The sequence below is a fragment of the Helicoverpa zea genome, chromosome 5 (assembly GCF_022581195.2).
Source record: "Helicoverpa zea isolate HzStark_Cry1AcR chromosome 5, ilHelZeax1.1, whole genome shotgun sequence".
Classification (NCBI taxonomy): domain Eukaryota; kingdom Metazoa; phylum Arthropoda; class Insecta; order Lepidoptera; family Noctuidae; genus Helicoverpa; species Helicoverpa zea.
Window position 1 is genome coordinate 6,657,835 of NC_061456.1, and position 19,186 is coordinate 6,677,020.

Here is a 19,186-nt window from a genome sequence, read left to right on the forward strand (position 1 = left end):
AAGCCGCATCCATAAGGCTACAATAAAACTAAGATATTATTGAGGAAGCCATTCACGCCTTCTTATTTATCGGGTTTTTACCTGTTACAATATTTTATTATATTGAATTTCTCGAAAATACAGGATTAGCCTCATTTTTTTACCTTATAAGTTATCCCTCAAAGGAAGTGGACCGTAAAATGAAACCTCTTTATTACCTGTAAGAAATATCTCATAGAGCGGTCTTTGCACAGCAGTGGACCGCCAGAGTCGCCTGCGCAGGAGTCTCGTCGCCCCCTCCCCGCGCAAACCATGTTATCGGTTATAGCATACTGCCAATACGAACGCCGACATACTCCTTGCTGTATTGTCGACACCTAGAAAATAACATTCCAAATGAGTAGGTATAAATTAAAGCTGGGTTATATAAAAAAATGGTTATGTACTAGGCATTATTCTAGATATGCATGTATGAGAACTGAGGGAATGAATTTCACCTGAAAAGCAACGAACTATTTATTTGTAAACAAACTTCTCATCCGGTGAATATCATTGCAAGAGACCAGTGATCGCTATCGTGTGAATTTACTAGCCTATATTCTTTATTATTATTAATGACCCTTTTCTATCTCCCTAATACTGCACCATACCTTTCACGTCTCAATTTGTAACTTGAGACCACTCGACCGCTCACACCGTACAGGCAAATATAATCGCCAAGTCATTTCTGGGTAAAATCATAATAGAGCGATGGAGCCTCTATCGCATGAATGCTTAGACAGGACAGGACATAATAGAAGACAGTATGTGATGTAATATGTACGCATGCTTACTGTTCACAGATGTGCAATTGTTTTCGTCAATTATATCTGTGGGCACAGATGATCGAAGCCTCTGAGATCATATTTGAAAGATGGATGTTATTAGTTCGTCACTTGATATGATCAACATTCATTTAATTTTGTAATTGATTTGATTGACTAATTAGTTACATATAAATTTATTATCAAATTGGGTAACTAGTCTCCTAGAATGCAATAATTAGGTACCCTAAATTGTAGACTTTCCACGTCAAGAAATAGATGGCAATTAAATGTTTTAAAATAACAATTATCACGAACAGTGTTTGTTCCAATCCAAAAAACCGATTTTTCGAGCACTAATCTCTTAGTTCTTTAAATATTTTGTTTGAGTAAAGTTTAAATTAAAAAGAAAGTAACAAGATTCAAGATTAAGACTTTTAATTAAAAAGCCAAGACTTTTATACCTTTTAATATTATTTAAATGTTATGCATGAAATAGTTCTCGTTATAATTAATTTTAATTCGTCATCTGGATAATTTTATTTATAAAACTGTCAAACGAACTTGTCTCAGGGTAAAACGATTTTTACTTTCGAACTCAATAAAAACAAATGTCTGAGTAGAGGTTTCACAGTCCTGCGTATAGATAACAATGCATAATATATCACCTCCATTTGAGTAACAAATGTACATCAAATGAGAGTTATGACAAAGTGAAAGCCAGATGGAAGCGAAAAAAAAACGTTAAATGGTGAGATTTGGGCATTGTCCGGCAATATGTGACGGATGAAGGATTTTTATTGATATATACACACTCCATAATGATTCTTTAGTTTATCTAGCTTATGGTTTTCATTTATGACTACTCTCTATGACAAAATATAGACGTGATGTAGGCAGTGTGGTTATTTAAGTCCCACCACCACCCGTCGCCCACTCAAGGTATTAACTTCAACGAGTTTGCCGATTCTCGCCCCGGGCTTGCTTCGCCTTACTTTTAATAGATTCAAAGATAATCTTCCGTTACTTAATCTTGTTCATACCCCCACAGCATCTAATCTTTTGCTGGCACTTTGTCGCAAGCTCAATTGCACAGTAAACAAGTATTGATCGGATAATGAGAGAGAAGAGTGTCTTCTATGCAGATAATATAACGCATACTTGATTGGTGATGAATGTGGGTGTTCTGAGATGAACTTTAATTTTATCCTCTACCTGTAAATCAGACACAATCAACACCAATTATGGTTTTGCAAACTCAGAAGCAGCTTGTTACTACTAGAAAGGAGAAGGGTGTATGAATTCATGAATATGGTTGATTTACATGAGAACTTTTGTAAGCACAATTAATAAAAACCCGTATTCAATGCTCGTTAACTTACAAAGAAAGATGTTATTCTACAATTTGAGACATAACGATTCAGATATAATCATGAAAATCACAGACTAAACAAATATTTGAATCATTTTACTCTGAATAATCTAAACATTTCTGTTCACGTACTTATTTATAATTTCGCTCTTTGATTTTGTAATTTAATGTTTCAGTGTGCTGTTAAGAAAATAATCTCGAAATAAATTAATTCAAGATGAGCTCTCACGGTCGTAATTACTAGGAACCTAATGATTTACATCTTTGAAGGTGCGGCTTGGGTTTAGAAGTAATTATAGGGATATAAATACTGAATGCTTATAACACTCACATGGGAATAGGATATAATGAAAGTTAGAATGTAACGCCGGTTCAATAAATCTAGGCTCGAGATTTTGAAGCACTTAAGGTAAATAATGGCGTTACCTAGCAAAAGTTATAAAGGTTTTTTACATGGAAATACGTGATATTGTTACGAGATCGTTCCAACAAAAACTGTATAGGCCCCTCGAGACCAGTAGTGAGTTTCACTAAGTCTTATCGCAAAAAGGGTTCCAAGCTATAAACCATACATTATTTGTTGGAATTCATTTCTCTTTCCCCATTTACATGAATATTTTCTGTAGACCAAATCTTTTTAATAGTTTTTCGATTGAAAAGAATTGCCTTTATCTTTATAAATGGCAGGTAAACGATGATCATTGAAGAAAAGTCAATAGAATAACGATGAAATGTTAGAAACTCGGTCATATAAACTAATCATGAATAGATTAGAGGATACTAAAATATTCTATGAACTACCAGAACGTGTAGCTCAGGCTTACAAGTTTGTAGTCTTTATTTGTCTCCTGTGGTTTAAACTGAGTGTCTCCGAGATAAACTGCGTTCATGAAACACTAAGTGTATCAAGACCTTATCGCTATATGCCGTACAACTTACAAGAGTCAATTGAGAAGTTTGCGTGCCACATAACTCGCTGACGACAAACTATAATGTGGGTGGTAAACCAGTACGGAGAGCTTATTACAATCTTAACATTTGAAGCGACATTGTTGGTAAGGATTAAACAATATACTCCTACATATAAGTCTATTCTAACTATCGAGGCTAAGGATGAAATATGTTTATAATTAAATAAAGGCATTGGTGTATAGGCAAATAATGATCGATGGTTCTTCAGGAGGCATGTAATGGACAAAGTGCGTGTGCGCGAAATATCACATTACGGGAGTTAATTCTGCGCTTGTACTCGAAGCTCGCATTGCTTTGTTGTCGGAAATAGCTGTTGATATTGGATTAACTCTATTGTGATCAATAAAGAATAACACCGTTTGACATCAAATTAAATCCAGACGTCAGATTTCTGTCAGGTCAAAGAACAAAATGTTTCCGTGTTATTCTCCTCCTAAATCCATAATTTTTTCCTAAAATCATAATTACTTACTGTTCATTATTTTATGTAAGTTTATTTACGTAGGCAGTAGGAATATTATACCTACTTGAAATTTGGTCAATATAGTCATTTGGAATGAGGTATGCAAAATTCCACCTTTCTATCTACGCTATGACGCAGAGATGCTTGCATTATCGTGATGTTATCTAACCTGAGCTTCATGCAGTACTCGTGTGCCGTGGACATCGGTGGGCCTCTTCTTTCCCCAGCCGAGGATCACGCAGGAGGTATGCGGCGGCAGGGGTTGATGGGGTGGCGGCAGACACGCCACACCGTGGCCTAAATCCGGCCGGGCCGGCTCTGGCAATCTGTCAATTAACAAAAAAATATTAGTAGGCGGTAAAATAAATAATAATTAATTGAATGAAAATATAGAGTTACATCTTTAGCAATCCTTGTCTTCAATAGTAAAGAACAGATATTTCGTGTTTCCATGCTAACAAGGATCGCTCCGTAAATCATTACGGCAAATGTCAACACAACGAATACCTGCCAAGGTAGGATAATGTGTTTTTGTTTTTTTAACTTGGCCCTCAAGACACGTAGATATCGCTTTATGTACTTAGCTTATATACAATAACATATTTAGTATTTATACATGAACAATTTATTTCATACCTAACGTAATATTTGGTTGGTATAATTTTCAAGATAAGCTACCGTTATTCCTATAATAATTTTTCATTCTCGACTTATGGAAATTTAATTCTATTTATGACTTCACATAACAGTTCCATTCCGCTTTTCACATATGCATTGCTTTCTCAGCACGAAATATTGCCAATAATAACTTTATTATTGTTAAACTTTGGCAATACGCACGGGGAAATAAAGTTATTATTATTACTGGCCAATGGGGTGTGGACATGAAAGCCGATTGAAAAGAACACTGGAGGTAAGCTCACACAAAAGGATAAAGAACTTCAACGGAAACCCACAAATGTATTCAATTCTTGGAACAAAACTATATATTTCACTTTTCCATATAAGTTTTTAATGAAATAAGAATTTGAAAAACGTTTTTGTAATAAAATGAAAGTAGTCAAAAGATTGGCAATATTATCTAAGGTTTTAAACCCTGAAAAGCATAAGGAAATATTTCTCTTGCTTTCATTGGTGCAGTCAGAACCATACGCAATATTGAAAATGGGTCGGATGGCTTAGATATTTCGAAAGCATGGCCAATAGAATATTTATTCACGATGTGTATTGAACGCAAGCTGGGTCGAATATTGAAGCCCAAAATAATCATAAAGAGATACAACCCTAATCTGTGTGAGTACGACTGAACTCGTTAACCCTTACTGATTCCATATACCAAATGTGGTTGAGAAATACTTTGTATTGTTCCTTCGCTTTCTAATTAGACATTCTCCGTACAAAAGCATAATTTATCCTTCAAACACGTATCAAAGTGTAAACCGACTTTCTCAATTTATTTATAAGATTTCCATATTCATTTTTTGTTTCATAAATTAGTACATGTATCATAATAAGTTAGAGCATTCATGTTAACAAATTCAATACTTTACATGTACTTAATAAATGTAACTTCTATCAATTTTTATTTTTGTTATTGAAATTCTGAAAGTTATCGACGCCTACGATATGTCTGCGTAGGATGTAATCTTACCTAAATCTTAAAATATGATATTGAAAAATGAATCGGAATTACTCAAATTCTAAAGCTTAGGGTTAGAATTTAAGTACAGTCCGTCATAAAATTGATAACACGCTATTAACGCTCCTCCGAGAAAAATATAATGTGAAGCCTTGAAATTCAGACCCTGTTGGAACGGCGATATTGTGATGCTGCCTACTATAATCTTATCAATTTCGTCGTTATGGGGTAATAAAAACGCTTTCAATTTGTATGAGAATAGAACTTTATAATATACATATATTTTCGTTTTACCTGAAAATATCTATATAAAGGATGCTATCCTACATCAAATTAACTATTGTATGTTAGTAACATAATTAAATACACGAAGTGTGGGCACTGCACGTGTGACAGAAATTTAACGACCTTCTCACCTCAAGTGAAAGGTAGCGGCCACTTCGTTAAATATTTAATGAAAATGGTTTGTTGTTCATCCACTAGCTAACGACTGAGAAGAATGTAGCCGGGCATAATTCCGGGTATTAATGTCTTAGCGAGCTTGCTTTACAACCATTTAGGGCCAAATTACGAAGTTGTCGCAATAAGGTTGACACAATGAGTCGTAAACTATGATGAGTGTTACCCACGGAGTAAGGAAAGATGAGCGGAGATACCATAATGCAGGTAGGTCAGGCGCCTTATTCTAGGTCAAACCTGTACGGTGGGCATGACCAAAACGAACAGTTACGTGTGAACTAATGAGTCGTTCGGATTCTTTAAGACATCTTCTTCAAGGTAAGAGGATGATCGCCAAAGATTTGTTGTGTTAACAAAAAAGGGTCGGGTCTAGTTAAGGCGTATAAAAGCGAAGACAGGTATTTTGGGGTGCTATTTTCTTAGGCGATTTTCCGTTATGGCACCTCCGCTAGTCACTTTATTCTTCATGGTCGTAAACTATGAGTGTTACCTCAGCATAGCGACGTCGTTGACAACAGTGTCAGGGTCGTAGCGAGGATGTATGACGGCCTCCGTGACCCTCATCTCGAGCTCGCCTCTGTTCCGGAGCAGCAGGTCATGTTCGCCCAAGCGCACGTATAGTCGCTTGCGCACGCAGTGAGCTGCCGTCACTACCCAGCGGAGTGAGACTAGGGTGCCGCCGCAAAATGCTTCCTGAAAAATTGATAACATTTAATTATATTGATCTAACAGAAGTACACAGTGAGGTGTTGTTAGACAAGCTCTGTAATAAATCATGAAGAAAAACATTTGATTCCTTTAAAAATATAGGTGAAGAATCTTGCGCCGGTTGGTGGTCCGTTCCAGTTACAACATTAACAGTTTACAATTTGAAGTAGATCGATACATTTAATTTTATAGATTAATACGGTAGTAGTCGGTAAATCAAATATGTTCCCTATTTTATCCAATTCAGTATGTCATGTAAGGATATGCATATCAGTGCTTAGGAGTAGGGCATAATAAAAGACAGCCAAAAATGATTTAGACTTGAAATAGTACTCAAACTCGGAAGCACAAATAGTGCAGTGAGAGTAATATTTCCTTTGGCTACCTTCCATACAGGTGTAATAAATAGCCGCACACAAAGGTCTAGCGAGATAGAATAACCGTTATAGCCCATTTGTAGTCGCTAACTAGGACGTTTTTGACATTAATTGTGTTATACATTAAACTTGATAACGTGTTTATCGTTTGTCTATAACATTTGTCAATTTGGTAATATTTGCAAATAAATAACAGAATATTCAAATATTGAAATGCAGTCAAACGCAGTCTATTTTTATCAACACGATTGCTAGCATAGATATGATATCCTCACATCAACTAAGACAACTTTTATTATTAAAAAAAAACTTATGTTAGCTGGTATTCCATTTTCAAACTCTCAGAGGTCATCTAGAAAGAAAAACAGATGAACTTATTATATGCATTTTTTTATAATTCACGTTAATCGACATAGTATATGATACTACATACATTGTGATCCTTTTGTCTCTGACCTTACAAGGCGCTGTAATCTGATAGCGCTTGTCTCGACCCTATCCTTAATCAAGTAAATGTCGTATAGAACTGCACTACAATTATGTAGGTTCCGTACTTTATTTAATTAGGAAATACTGTAGACGTTACACAAAAGATTACGTAGAATTATCTCTAGATTGCCAATCCCAAACTGTATTTGTATTTCCAATGAAAGTTTTCTTAATCCACTGGTAAACCCGGATTTAATAAAAGGAAATCAATTTATCCTACCCCTTTATCCATCTTAAAAAGTTATCCGATTGCTCATACCGGGAACAAATTAAGTAGGTACATAGAGATACAATTAGTAATTTACTCCGAAATCTTAGTACTCTACTAAGTAATGCTATACTTAGCCCTATCATCAGTGAAACTAGCAAAATTAAGTTTTTGTTTTATTTTAACAGGACCGCGCTCACATAATTTTAATTTGCAATTTTCCAATACTGTCTTACTGAGAACTATTTATTGAAACAAACAAATATAGGCATTAGTTTGAAATAAGATTTAAATAGCTACAGAAAAGCGGTGGCATATGCGAATTGGGACGCTTACTTTACCACCGTTTACTTACCATTATGAAGCCTCATTCACATTATTGCAAATGATTTGCAAGACTTGCAAAATATCGTCAGTTTACTCAAGTACAATCTCAGTTACGATCCGGAGTCTGGATTTTGGCTCGCAACTTGTTTCATGAGGCTTAACGTAACTGGCGGCATAAGGCCTAAGCCTACTTATTGAATGCCTCACCCTTCAGGGATTATAGGCGTGATACTGTTATGTAAACAACGGTTCTGCTGTACAAAATGGCTATAATCTGAAACCACCTCGCGTGATTATGCAAATTACAGCGAGCAACTAAATCGTGCTCAGTAATTTCTGAAGAAATTAGTCAACAATGAGACGGAATACTTTTGTGCGTGACTGTTCTTAGGCGCACCTTTTTTGTATCAACTACTTTTACTTGACTACTTCCTTACAATTTGTATTACTGTTGAAATAGAATTAAGCTAAAGACCATCATTTATTTGACGTATAATTGAGACGAAAGTAAAACCAAAGTACTGATGTAATCAATTTCAACTTTTTTATAATACAACCCACAAGCTGACCCCACTTCGGCCCACGTACGATTTATGTTCCCGAATACATACATTCATGTGAGTTTAATTACTCTTTTATTATTTATCTAACGAATTGGGACTGAAATTCTCGGGTAATTATTATGCAAGTGTGTGTAGTTTTATGGCTTAGTCGTTTGTTTTTAAGTATAATAAATAACATCGCACGTACCTAACCGTTGGGTAAAATTACTTCAGCAATTTCAAACTCGACCCACTAAGGTCTGTGAAGGTTTTTTATTGCAAATAAAAATATAATTAACGCGTAATTTGCCCCCAAATTACAAGGTGTTTTTCATTGCAGTAGAATTACGTGGACCAGGTAGAGTTTTCAGAAATTGAATGGTATGCAACTTTTCTTTTTTTTATTAGGGTTCCATGGCAAAAGGGTGAAACAAGAGAACCCAAGAAAGGGTAAGGCGAGATGATGGATTTCTGCTGCCACCAAAACAAAAAATTTTAAGGTCACTCCCATAAAACAAAAAGATTTTTTGCAAGTTTTATAGATGCATACCTGATGACATAAAACCCTTCATGAACGAGCTTGACTCCCACTTTGCCAGTTTTTCTAATATTCTTCTTTCTTATATTTTTTATTTTTCTTTATTGAATTATTACTGACAAAATTAGTTTATTTATATTTTGATTAGGTACCTTATATCGGTTAAGCACAGCAACTTGCCAGGGCCACTTCCCGGGTGGTGCGGGCCTGCCCCCTATAATACGGACCATATCACGCATCCGCTGTCGCAGCCGCGCCGACGGGGAGCCGCGGTATCGGCCCAATTTCCCGCACGGGGGCAAAGGCGGGCTTGCGCGTGAGTCTTCTGGGTGAATTGCCGGCGCTGGCGTCGACAATGATTCTATTACCTGACCTGAAAGTTACGATCGTTTATAATTGTGTATATATGTAAAAATAAATAGACTTCGTGAAGTCTATATGTACCTATATTATTGTTTTGATTTAAAAAAAAAAAGGAAAAAAGCTACCGACAATCAAGGTTACGAAAATCTCAAAAATTCTTCTAAAAAAATGAAGACGAAATTCTTTACTAAAGATCGCTCATCAAAATGGTTTACATAAGATATGCCTTAAATTAATCCAGAACACCTGTGAAAACAATCCTACATTATATGTCATTCCAATTATTCGGCAGCTAAATTCTGAATTTAACGTGTGGTATCTCGACGACGGGACCCTGGGAGGCAACAGAGATACTGTTCTTAATGACTTAGTTTTCCTAAAAGATAAATTCCACGACATTGGCCTCGACCTCAACCTTTCTAAATGTGAACTTTTTATACCCGACTCGACTGACAGACAGACTATTCTTCAAAATTTCCTCTCAATAGCTCCTGAAATTAAACCGATAGACCAAAGTTCTCTTTGCCTCCTTGGATCGCCTATACTGGAAGATTCATTTTCGGATTTTATTGAGAAGAAAATTCAAAATTTTAATAATGTTTCGGAAAGGCTACTCAAAATTAATATGCATGCAGCCATCACCATCATACGGTACTGCTGTTTTGGACCAAAATTTACGTATAACTTGCGTGCTTCCCATTTATGGAAGCACACCAGCCTTTTGGACAAAATCGACGAAATTATACGACATACACTATCATCCATTTTAAATGTGGCCTTGGACGACAGAGCTTGGTCTCAAGCGACTCTTCCCATCCGTATGGGAGGACTTGGCGTCCGTAAAATTTCCAGTGTAAGTTTACCAGCCTTTATTTCCTCGGTCCATGGCACTGAGAAATTGATCAGGAAAATATTACCCACCACACTGGCCAATTTTGAGGTGCCAAGCCTGACTGAGGCTTTAAATGCTTGGAAAGTCGCATGCCCGAACAACGACTTACCCGCCAACCTGTCCTCCCAGAGACAGTGGGATGAGCCGCTCTGCAGAGTAATACGGAAAAGTTTAATCGATACGTCAATTACTTCTGCAGAGCGAGCGCGCCTACTGGCTGTGGGTGAATGGGAGTCGGGTCTATGGCTTCTTGCACTTCCGTCCTCAAACACAGGCACCATGTTTGATGACACCACCTTCAGACTCGTCGTTTGCCTTCGACTAGGTGCTCCATGCTGCTCTCCTCATCGCTGCCACTGCGGGAAAGCTGTCAACAGCCTCGGTCACCACGGCCTGTCGTGCAGCCGGAGTGCCGGCCGCATACCACGACATGCCAACATAAACGACGTGATCCGTCGCGCTCTTGTTGCCGTCGGCGTGCCAGCCGTACTCGAACCAAATGGCTTGGCACGTGACGATGGCAAGAGACCAGACGGCATGTCGCTATTTCCGTGGAAGGTGGGTAGGACTTTAGTATGGGACGCGACATGCGTCGACACTCTTGCGCCATCTCACCTTCCCGGAACTGCATGTTGTGCTGGCTCCGCCGCTGCACAAGCAGAGAACCTCAAGCGGCGCAAATATAGTAACCTTATAGGCAATTACATGTTTGAGCCGTTTGGGGTTGAAACTCTGGGGCCGTGGGGTCCGAGGGCGCACCTTCTTGCCAGGGATATTTCCCAGCGCCTGGTTGACACTTCCCGGGACCCAAAGGCTGGCTTTTATTTCGCACAGAGGTTGAGCATTGCCATCCAACGTGGCAATGCTGCCAGTCTTTTGGGTACATTACCCAGTGACAGCGATGAGGAGCAATTTTTTGATGCACTGTATTAGTTTTAAGTTGTATATATATATATAAGTTTATTTTATTTTATTTTCAATTAATGTAAATATGTATATTGTGAATAAATAAAATGCATGCAATTAAAAACAAAAAAAAAAACATTATGATTATAATAGTAAAGTTAGTATTGTTTATAAGCGAAGAGAAATCAATCAATTTTCATTACGTTATAAATATTAATAATAATAATCAACGTGATAAGCGCCATGTGTTTTGTTGTCTGGTTCAATTTTCCTACGGTTCCTTGAAGAAAATGTTATTTTGCATGCGGTTTTATGCTGATGGCAATAGAATTGTCGTAAGCGTTATACAAGGTTCCATAAAATTTCAAAATGAACTTCAAGTTTTATGAATAAGTTGGCATTTCATAATAAATACGCTACTTAGTCAGCTCGAGTAGACATATCCTTGTTTCAATTTGCCAGATTATTTCAGAAGAGCTCATAAAACAAACATCTTGGAATGAAGTAACAAAATAATGAAATTCTTTGTGTATTTTCAATGCCACAAGTTGGGTGCAGAGTGAGTGTTATTACATTCTTTTTATTTTAATAATTAAGAATTTATTTAACGTAAAAATATTCCTATAATATTTATATAATAATATTATTGAAACTTATGCATTATCTGCACTGTATAATAACATTTTTTAAATTTTACCTCCTAACAATATCAGAAACAATTCAACTGCAATATAATTTCTCAAACGTACTCGGCTAATTCCCTTGAGTTTGGCTGCCGTGACCGAAATCGGTTTGAAGCAACTTTATGGCTGAAATTTTCATACACAAAACACGTTCACGAACTAAATATGTGCCTTGTGACATCTACCTCCAGCACTGAGGGTCGTAATTCCCCTGTCGAATTAGTTTGGTGACTTTACGTACATCTGTGTTCTATGCATGGAGAATAAGATGACAAGCGGAGATGTCATAACGGAAAATCTCCTAAGAAACTGGTGCGCCAAAATGCTGGTGTTCGGGGGACGAGGAACGTTACTGTCTTTCCGTCGGTTTCTTTGAAACCCGCCCATTTTTTGTAATACCAAAAATCATTGAGAGATGTTTCAAAGAATCCGAATGATTCATTAGTTCACTCGTAACAGATCGTTTTGGTCATACCCATTGGACGTATTTGACCTAGAAGACGCCTGACCTATCTACCCCATGGCATCTCTGCTCATTTCTCCCTACTCCATGGTTCTAGGTCATACAAGTCATAGCAATCTCTGTATGTGTCCAGGACAGACATAAATATTGCTTTCACAAGACATTCAGTGTTTGAGTTTAGTACTACACGAGTTTTAAAACCGTGTCCTGTGTATAAATATTTTCATCATTCCTTTCTAGCAAGTCTTTTCAAACTAACAACGTTTTATTCTTTGAAGCGACTAAAACAAAATATATTAAATGTTTTATGTTGTTAGTGTTTAGCGAGCTTATTTCATTCTGCAGTTAGTACTGAGTTTATGCGTTTGATATATCCTACTAATATTATAAACGCGAAAGTTTGTATGTATGGATGTATGGATGTTTGTTACTCTTTCACGCAAAAACTACTGAATGGATTTTAATGAAACTTTACAATAATATAGCTTATACATCAGAATAACACATAGGCTACAATTTGTAAACATATTGTTCGAAATACTAAACCTGCGCAGACGAAGTCGCGGGCACCAGCTAGTTATTTCATATATTTATCAAGTATAAATGTGTAGTGCATCTCTATAAGTAATTTAAGGGTTATTAATTATAATAAACAAGAAAGGGCTCTAATAATATCCTTTGAGATGCTTGCGCACTTAACTATTGTGGTGGTACTGTTAATATTTTAACAGTACATTAGCCCATCTTCGCCAAGATTACCTGCATAAATGGGCAGCTCACCTATGTATAGCCTTCACCAAAATAATGGAATATTAATAAACATTCCCGCACATACAACGTTATTTTTTGTTTATGCGAAACCTGATACACCTATCTAGTATTTTTATGTAAAGAATCTATGTACGAAATTTCAAAACCGTATCATGAAAAATCACAAAGTTATAAGCTTGTTAAGTTACGGGACTGTCCGTAAAAATACATAATCACCACAAAACGCACATGCCGCGCAACGCGATAGCACTGTGCGCTCGCGCCCGCTATGAACTCGCCGTGACCTTTGTTGTGCGAGAATAAATACTTATTTGTGGTGTCCAACATTCAAAGTTTTTTAGATAATTTTGGGAAAAAATATAACATGGTGTAAAAACTATTGGAATCGATTCAGTTACTGATTCTGAACAAACTATATTCAGGTTTCGCACAAACAAAAAATAACGTTGTATAAGTATCGTACCCAGTATCGGGACCGGCAACCCGTTTCATTATGCAAGCACCCTAAGACGAGAAGATTCTTCGCCTAACCACTCCGACAAGTATTTCTTTATTAGTTTAGCTAAACTATCGGTCGGTGAACTTTTAATGTTCGGCAATTCAATCCAGCGAGCCTACACCCTCTAGGTAGGAATTTCTATAACCACATTCTTACCCAACCTACGCTAGAGAAAACGCGTATCTACGCCTAGCTTACTTATCCATTGCCCACTTATTTATATACCAGTTACCCAAGCTTGTACTGGATATTCTTTACATAACAAGTTTGATTTGTTACAAATGCCATTAAACTTGCAAATATGCTGCAAAAATACAATATTGACAATTCGCGTTGATTTAAAAAATTAACAACAGCATATTCAGCGTAAACGTAATAAACTAGTGACGCGGGGATTACTTTACCATTTATTAAATTAAATTTCAGTGTTAAACTAAGCCAATATTGCTAGAAAGCCTATATGGATTCCACTTTTATTAATAAACCTTTGTTTTACATTATTAACGCGATCCGATAGAATATCCAAACACAGTTTGGTAAATAATTGCGTATTAATCAAAACAGCGGAGTATAAACTAATTAAGTATTAATATAGAATATGTGTGAATTGAGCAGAGTGGTTAATGTGAATAAATACTGTTAGCTAGGTACCTATGTGCTAGTTCACCTGGGTCCTTTCTCCTCTGCAAGCGGGCGCGTATCCAGAGGTGGCAGTAGCTACCTTCCATGTAGCAGTACGCTGACTGCCTCACGATTTGCCGGCCACACAGCGACGGCTTTAAACACTGCCTGGAAAACATTGGCTATTCAGCATCTTTGTACCTATATGTACAATGTGTATGAGCCTGGGTTACTAACAGAAACTTCCTGAAGTACAAAAAATAATTAAGATACCTATCTGAACTGCTGAGTAAGACAGACGATTAATACGATCGTCCCAAATGTATGTACAATAATTTACGTACACATTGTAATACGTTATATATAATTAATATCGTCTGATATTAATTTGAGGCTCAATGTGTTAATAATAACTTTTGGATTTTCTCATTACTTATGTTTGGCCTTTGCTTACATGAAGGCATTGTAGTCGCGAATTAATTTACGTTACAATATGATTACTTTGTTGCTTCATACTGTGATAAAATATAATGAAAACGGTAAACTATGTCATTAAAAGAAGCTCAATGGAATTTAATGAACTACAAAATGTATCAATCATCGGCAAAGCTAGAAGTTGCTTTTTGGGTAGTGCTGTGTGGGCGGTGTTAAATTAATGGGTAGGGAAAATATTTGATCGATTATGGAAATTAAAACCTATTTCACATGTATCTTCGGAATGCCCCTAAGTAGCATAATGCTCTAATAATATCTATAAATATTAATATCAGAAAAGTACGAACAATGCAAAAACTTTCATGTGTCCGACCTTTATTTATTGTCCAGTGTGTGCGGTGTATATTGTTTTTTAATAATTAAATTACAAGTTAGTTTTTATAAATCAAGTTAGTAATTCATTTGTTGATTATGCGTATTAACAATTGTGAGCCATCTTCCTTAAACAATTTTTTGATTTGTGCGTAACAATGTTTAGATGATGATTAAAAAAAGTTGCATTCAATTGCTTTAGACAGCAATCCTTCAATAATTGATGACGTAATTTATTGTGTATCTCTGCCCAATACAACAAGTCATCAGCTTGGTCAATTGTTTGCGAAATTCAATAAACACCACCGGTACTGTGGCCCAAGATGATTAATGTTGATCTGTAACGAAGCTGTCATTTCGCGTTAATTAACGAATTTGCTGTTTAATGTGGAGTCAAACTTTAAAATGTTCTTAAATAATTTTCACGTAATTGATCTTTTTTTAATGGTATGGAAGAAGCAGCTTATTATAAATTGTATGGCACATAAGTGCTTGCTTATTAATCCGCATCTTCACGCTTCGTTTAGTAGTGACACTAATAAATGGCGCGAAAGATTTTATGTTACCTAATTTTATTATTTATTAGCAATGAGCAGTAATAGGGAACAGCTTATTTAATTAAACGTACAATGTGAGGATCATATAATTTCATTCAATTGAGCAAATTTATGTGTTTTGGGAATTATGTTTATCATGTTAATGATAAATTCAGTTTATTGCAAAATAGAGATAATCCAGCGCATTTATTGTACAGGTTCATTACTGGTGGAACAATTATACAGGGTTACTGGTAAGTAGACCGCATCCTTTCAGGAGGTGATAGTATAGGTCAATACGGACAAATTTGATCATGGTATACACTGGACAAAAGTTAACCCGTTTCAAGATAATCGAATTTCAAGATCAGTCGTCTAGGTACACGTATAAATTTTCATTATTAGTCAAAAGTCTCGTTTTTGTGGATTTTTGTGTGTTTTTGGATAGAAGATGAATCGCTTCATAATAACAAACCATAAAACTGTACAAATCACAGAGGAAATTATAGCGAACAGCAATTACTTTTTTAGTAGCTATTTTCTCAAAAATATTTGTCTACAAAACATCTACATTTATCTAGCTATCCAAAAAGGCACAAAACACACAAAAATCCGCAAAAACGAGACTTTTAACTGATAATAAAAATTTATACGTGTACCTAGACGACTTGTAAAGAAAAGATCTTGAAATTCGATTATCTTCAAACGGGTTAACTTTTGCCCAGTGTATCCCACGGTCAAATTTGTCCGTATTGATCTATACTATCACCTCATGAAAGGATGCGGTCTACTTACCAGTAACCCTGTATACATTCTTACTTACTGACTCAATACACATGGTTCCGTTTGTTCGTTCATTCGCGTTAACGTGTCCCAGCTGATTGATAGTCCACAATACGTCATAGTTATAATAATTTCACAGAAAACTGTAACTATGTGGGTCCTGTTAATTTGAATCTCTGTGATTTTGGTGTCAAAATTCAGTACATTAACTTGGTGTCAAATTCCGTAATTCAGTTTAAAATACGCACACGGCAATTCTAAGATATATCTACATACTTAGATATGCGAGTACCCAACAATAAATAAAAACCCACTTGTTAATATTTCAGTTTACATTATGAAAAGAAAGAAACCATGGACTTAAAAAAATGTGAAATTGCCAATTTGCTTAGGTCCTACCACCTATCCATAACTAACCATATTTAAAAAAAGAAGAGTACTTACGTACAAAAGTTATGGTTTATTATTGGCTTACCTCCGTCTCATAGTAGTACATCTTCTAGAACAAGCACTCCACGAGCTCCACTGCGAGAATCCTCGGAACCTCTTCTGCACATCTTCAGCCCTCATCTGTCTTCGTTGCTGCGAACATTATCGAACATTCAACCCGTAACGTTATCTTATCTATCATCGCCGCCTACAGGTGGTAGTTACTCAGTCAATACTTTATTAGTTACCTATTCATCGCCTCCGCAAACCACTTCAAACGATCTACTGTTTGTTTTACGTATCTAACGCTATATAAACAAACATGATTCATGCCCATTAGCCAAAATTTAATCTATCTGAATATTAGTATGTAATAACGTTAGGATATTATTCAATCAAAAATATTATACAGATGGAGGTTTAAATTCAAATGTTTTGTCTATGAAATTAATTGTTGTTTATTTACTCACAACATGTTTTAGTACTTTTTGCTCCTCCAGCCGGTGTAGAGGGTGTGATTCTTCATCACAACTGTAAACAAAATATTTAATTAGTACTACGCCATTTTCTGATTAACTCCTGCCTACAGTTATTTTTGAACTACTAACTCGTAACGAAGAATTGCGTTAATTATTGTGAAAATGTTAATTATTTAGAAGCTTTCATCCGTTGTTTTTGTTTTAGTATATAAACATTAAACAGAATAACATAATTATTTAAATGCGTAAGCGAAATTATCTCATTAAATTCTGTACGGCTATAATTATTTGTAAACTATACACACTCAGAGGAATGCTAGGATGACTCATCGCTTAGCCTCACGGTGGCTAGTATCTCTTCAAATGTTTTTTGTCTATACCGATGAAAGATTCAATCCAGTCTAGGCTAAAAGTTAGTAAAAACTGCACCCACAATAAAAGTATAATACGAAATCTTATTCCACAAAATCTTTTACATTATTACAACATTCTGTTCCTTTATTCACGCCCAACGTATGAAATCGTTTCGATAAAATATTCAAACATCACCTTGCGATTTCTATGCGAAGCGAGTCGCCGCATATTTGACTTAGCAAGCAGTGTCGACGGCGGGTCCTATGCCCGCCCTGGCACGCGCTCCACCGACCCCAAAAAGAATATGCAGACTGCTTTAAACGTATACCTAAAATGGAAACAAGAACATCGCATAACTTTTATGATATATTATGACGTTCAAACATACTCGTATAAACACTAACCTTTTTCATCTTCAACGAAATATTTTGACCCTTTACTACGCTTGGTATTAGTCATCAGTACTTTTTCATGGTGTGTTGTCACCTCGTTTTCAATCTGTAACATTCATAAGCCTGATTCACAAGGTATATCAATATCGCAACAATACATAATAGATGTGTGATAACAATCAGTTTACTACATGGATAACTAGGTCAATCCTTTTCAAAAGCCACAGTTTCTATACAATCGCTGCAATCAAGCAAGACGTATATATTTCAATTTGGCTGAGCGCCAGACATTTTTTGTGATCGGAAATGCATTGTCAGTTGCAATGCTAGTAATGGATCTAGAACTTTTCAAATTTGCGGTGTCCATGTGCAATAATGCATTATAATGCGCTTCGACAATTTGATACAACGGAAATGAAAACACATTGACGATATTGCAGGTTTTAATATACTGTAAACGTGCCATTTTCCTGGAGAATCATAGATATCTAATATGTATCATTACATTATTCAAATACCTATAGTCTGTACCTATGTTTACCTATTTTCCTACCCATTTATCCCTTAGTACCTTCTTGAAGAATTCATAAAAAAGTTCTGCCAAGTCATGCACTGTATTTTCCTATCTATGCAAGTTGTGACAATTTCTTGAAAGCAATTTATCGCCGATAGCAAAATTTACATAAGCAAGGGTTCCGTACAATAAAAATATAGTAAAACTCCTCCTAACTTCTATTGTTAACCCTAGCCTTTATACTCACGTGATATCCAGGAATGGTCTCTATAACTATGATGCTAAAAATGATGACAGGACATAGCCACTTCATATTCCTCAGTCCTGGCCACTAATTTTTCGTCAAAACTCGGCATCTAAAAAGTAACGAAATACAGTAATTATAATTATTTATTTTTTTTCAAAGAGATGTCACGGAAAATGATTTAGAGTTGTGTTATTTTCCTCTTGACAAATAATCCAAAGTACTATTTAAAGAACAAATAAAAACACGTGCCTTCGTTATAACTTTTTATTTGAAATGAAATACACTAATACTTCAAAAAGCAAAATAGATTTTTAAAATTAATTTGATTTGAATTTTGTCAATCAACATTAGGTATTTTCAAAGGAAACCTTCGTTATTTGTCAGTCTCATATTTTATCCGGCAGACGGATAAAATATAGCCGCTTTTTGTAGCCGTTCTGTAGGATTATCCCTCTATAAGAAACAGTTCCCTCTGAACCTAGATGAAACCACGGGAATTAGTGCAAAATAAAATGGCTACAACATAACGAGTATAATTTCTTCGTGACTATCTTTCGTAAATAATTTCAGG

The 19,186-nt window shown here is 35.9% G+C and overlaps 1 protein-coding gene across 1 annotated transcript in view; it reads right to left on the minus strand.

Moving 5' to 3' along the window:
- The window catches only part of LOC124630601 (transmembrane protease serine 12), a 43,057-nt gene that overhangs the window by 5,422 nt on the left and 18,449 nt on the right, over positions 1 to 19,186 (minus strand). Inside the window, exons 2-11 of the mRNA XM_047164565.1 lie at positions 18,616 to 18,724; positions 17,867 to 17,960; positions 17,658 to 17,790; positions 17,100 to 17,160; positions 16,676 to 16,782; positions 14,121 to 14,242; positions 9,029 to 9,249; positions 6,178 to 6,380; positions 3,759 to 3,915; positions 198 to 356 (exon numbers count right to left, since the gene is read on the minus strand). Of these exons, the coding sequence (XP_047020521.1) occupies positions 198 to 356; positions 3,759 to 3,915; positions 6,178 to 6,380; positions 9,029 to 9,249; positions 14,121 to 14,242; positions 16,676 to 16,782; positions 17,100 to 17,160; positions 17,658 to 17,790; positions 17,867 to 17,960; positions 18,616 to 18,681 (1,323 nt within the window). The 5' untranslated portion in view covers positions 18,682 to 18,724. The remainder of the gene's footprint in view (positions 1 to 197; positions 357 to 3,758; positions 3,916 to 6,177; positions 6,381 to 9,028; positions 9,250 to 14,120; positions 14,243 to 16,675; positions 16,783 to 17,099; positions 17,161 to 17,657; positions 17,791 to 17,866; positions 17,961 to 18,615; positions 18,725 to 19,186) is intronic.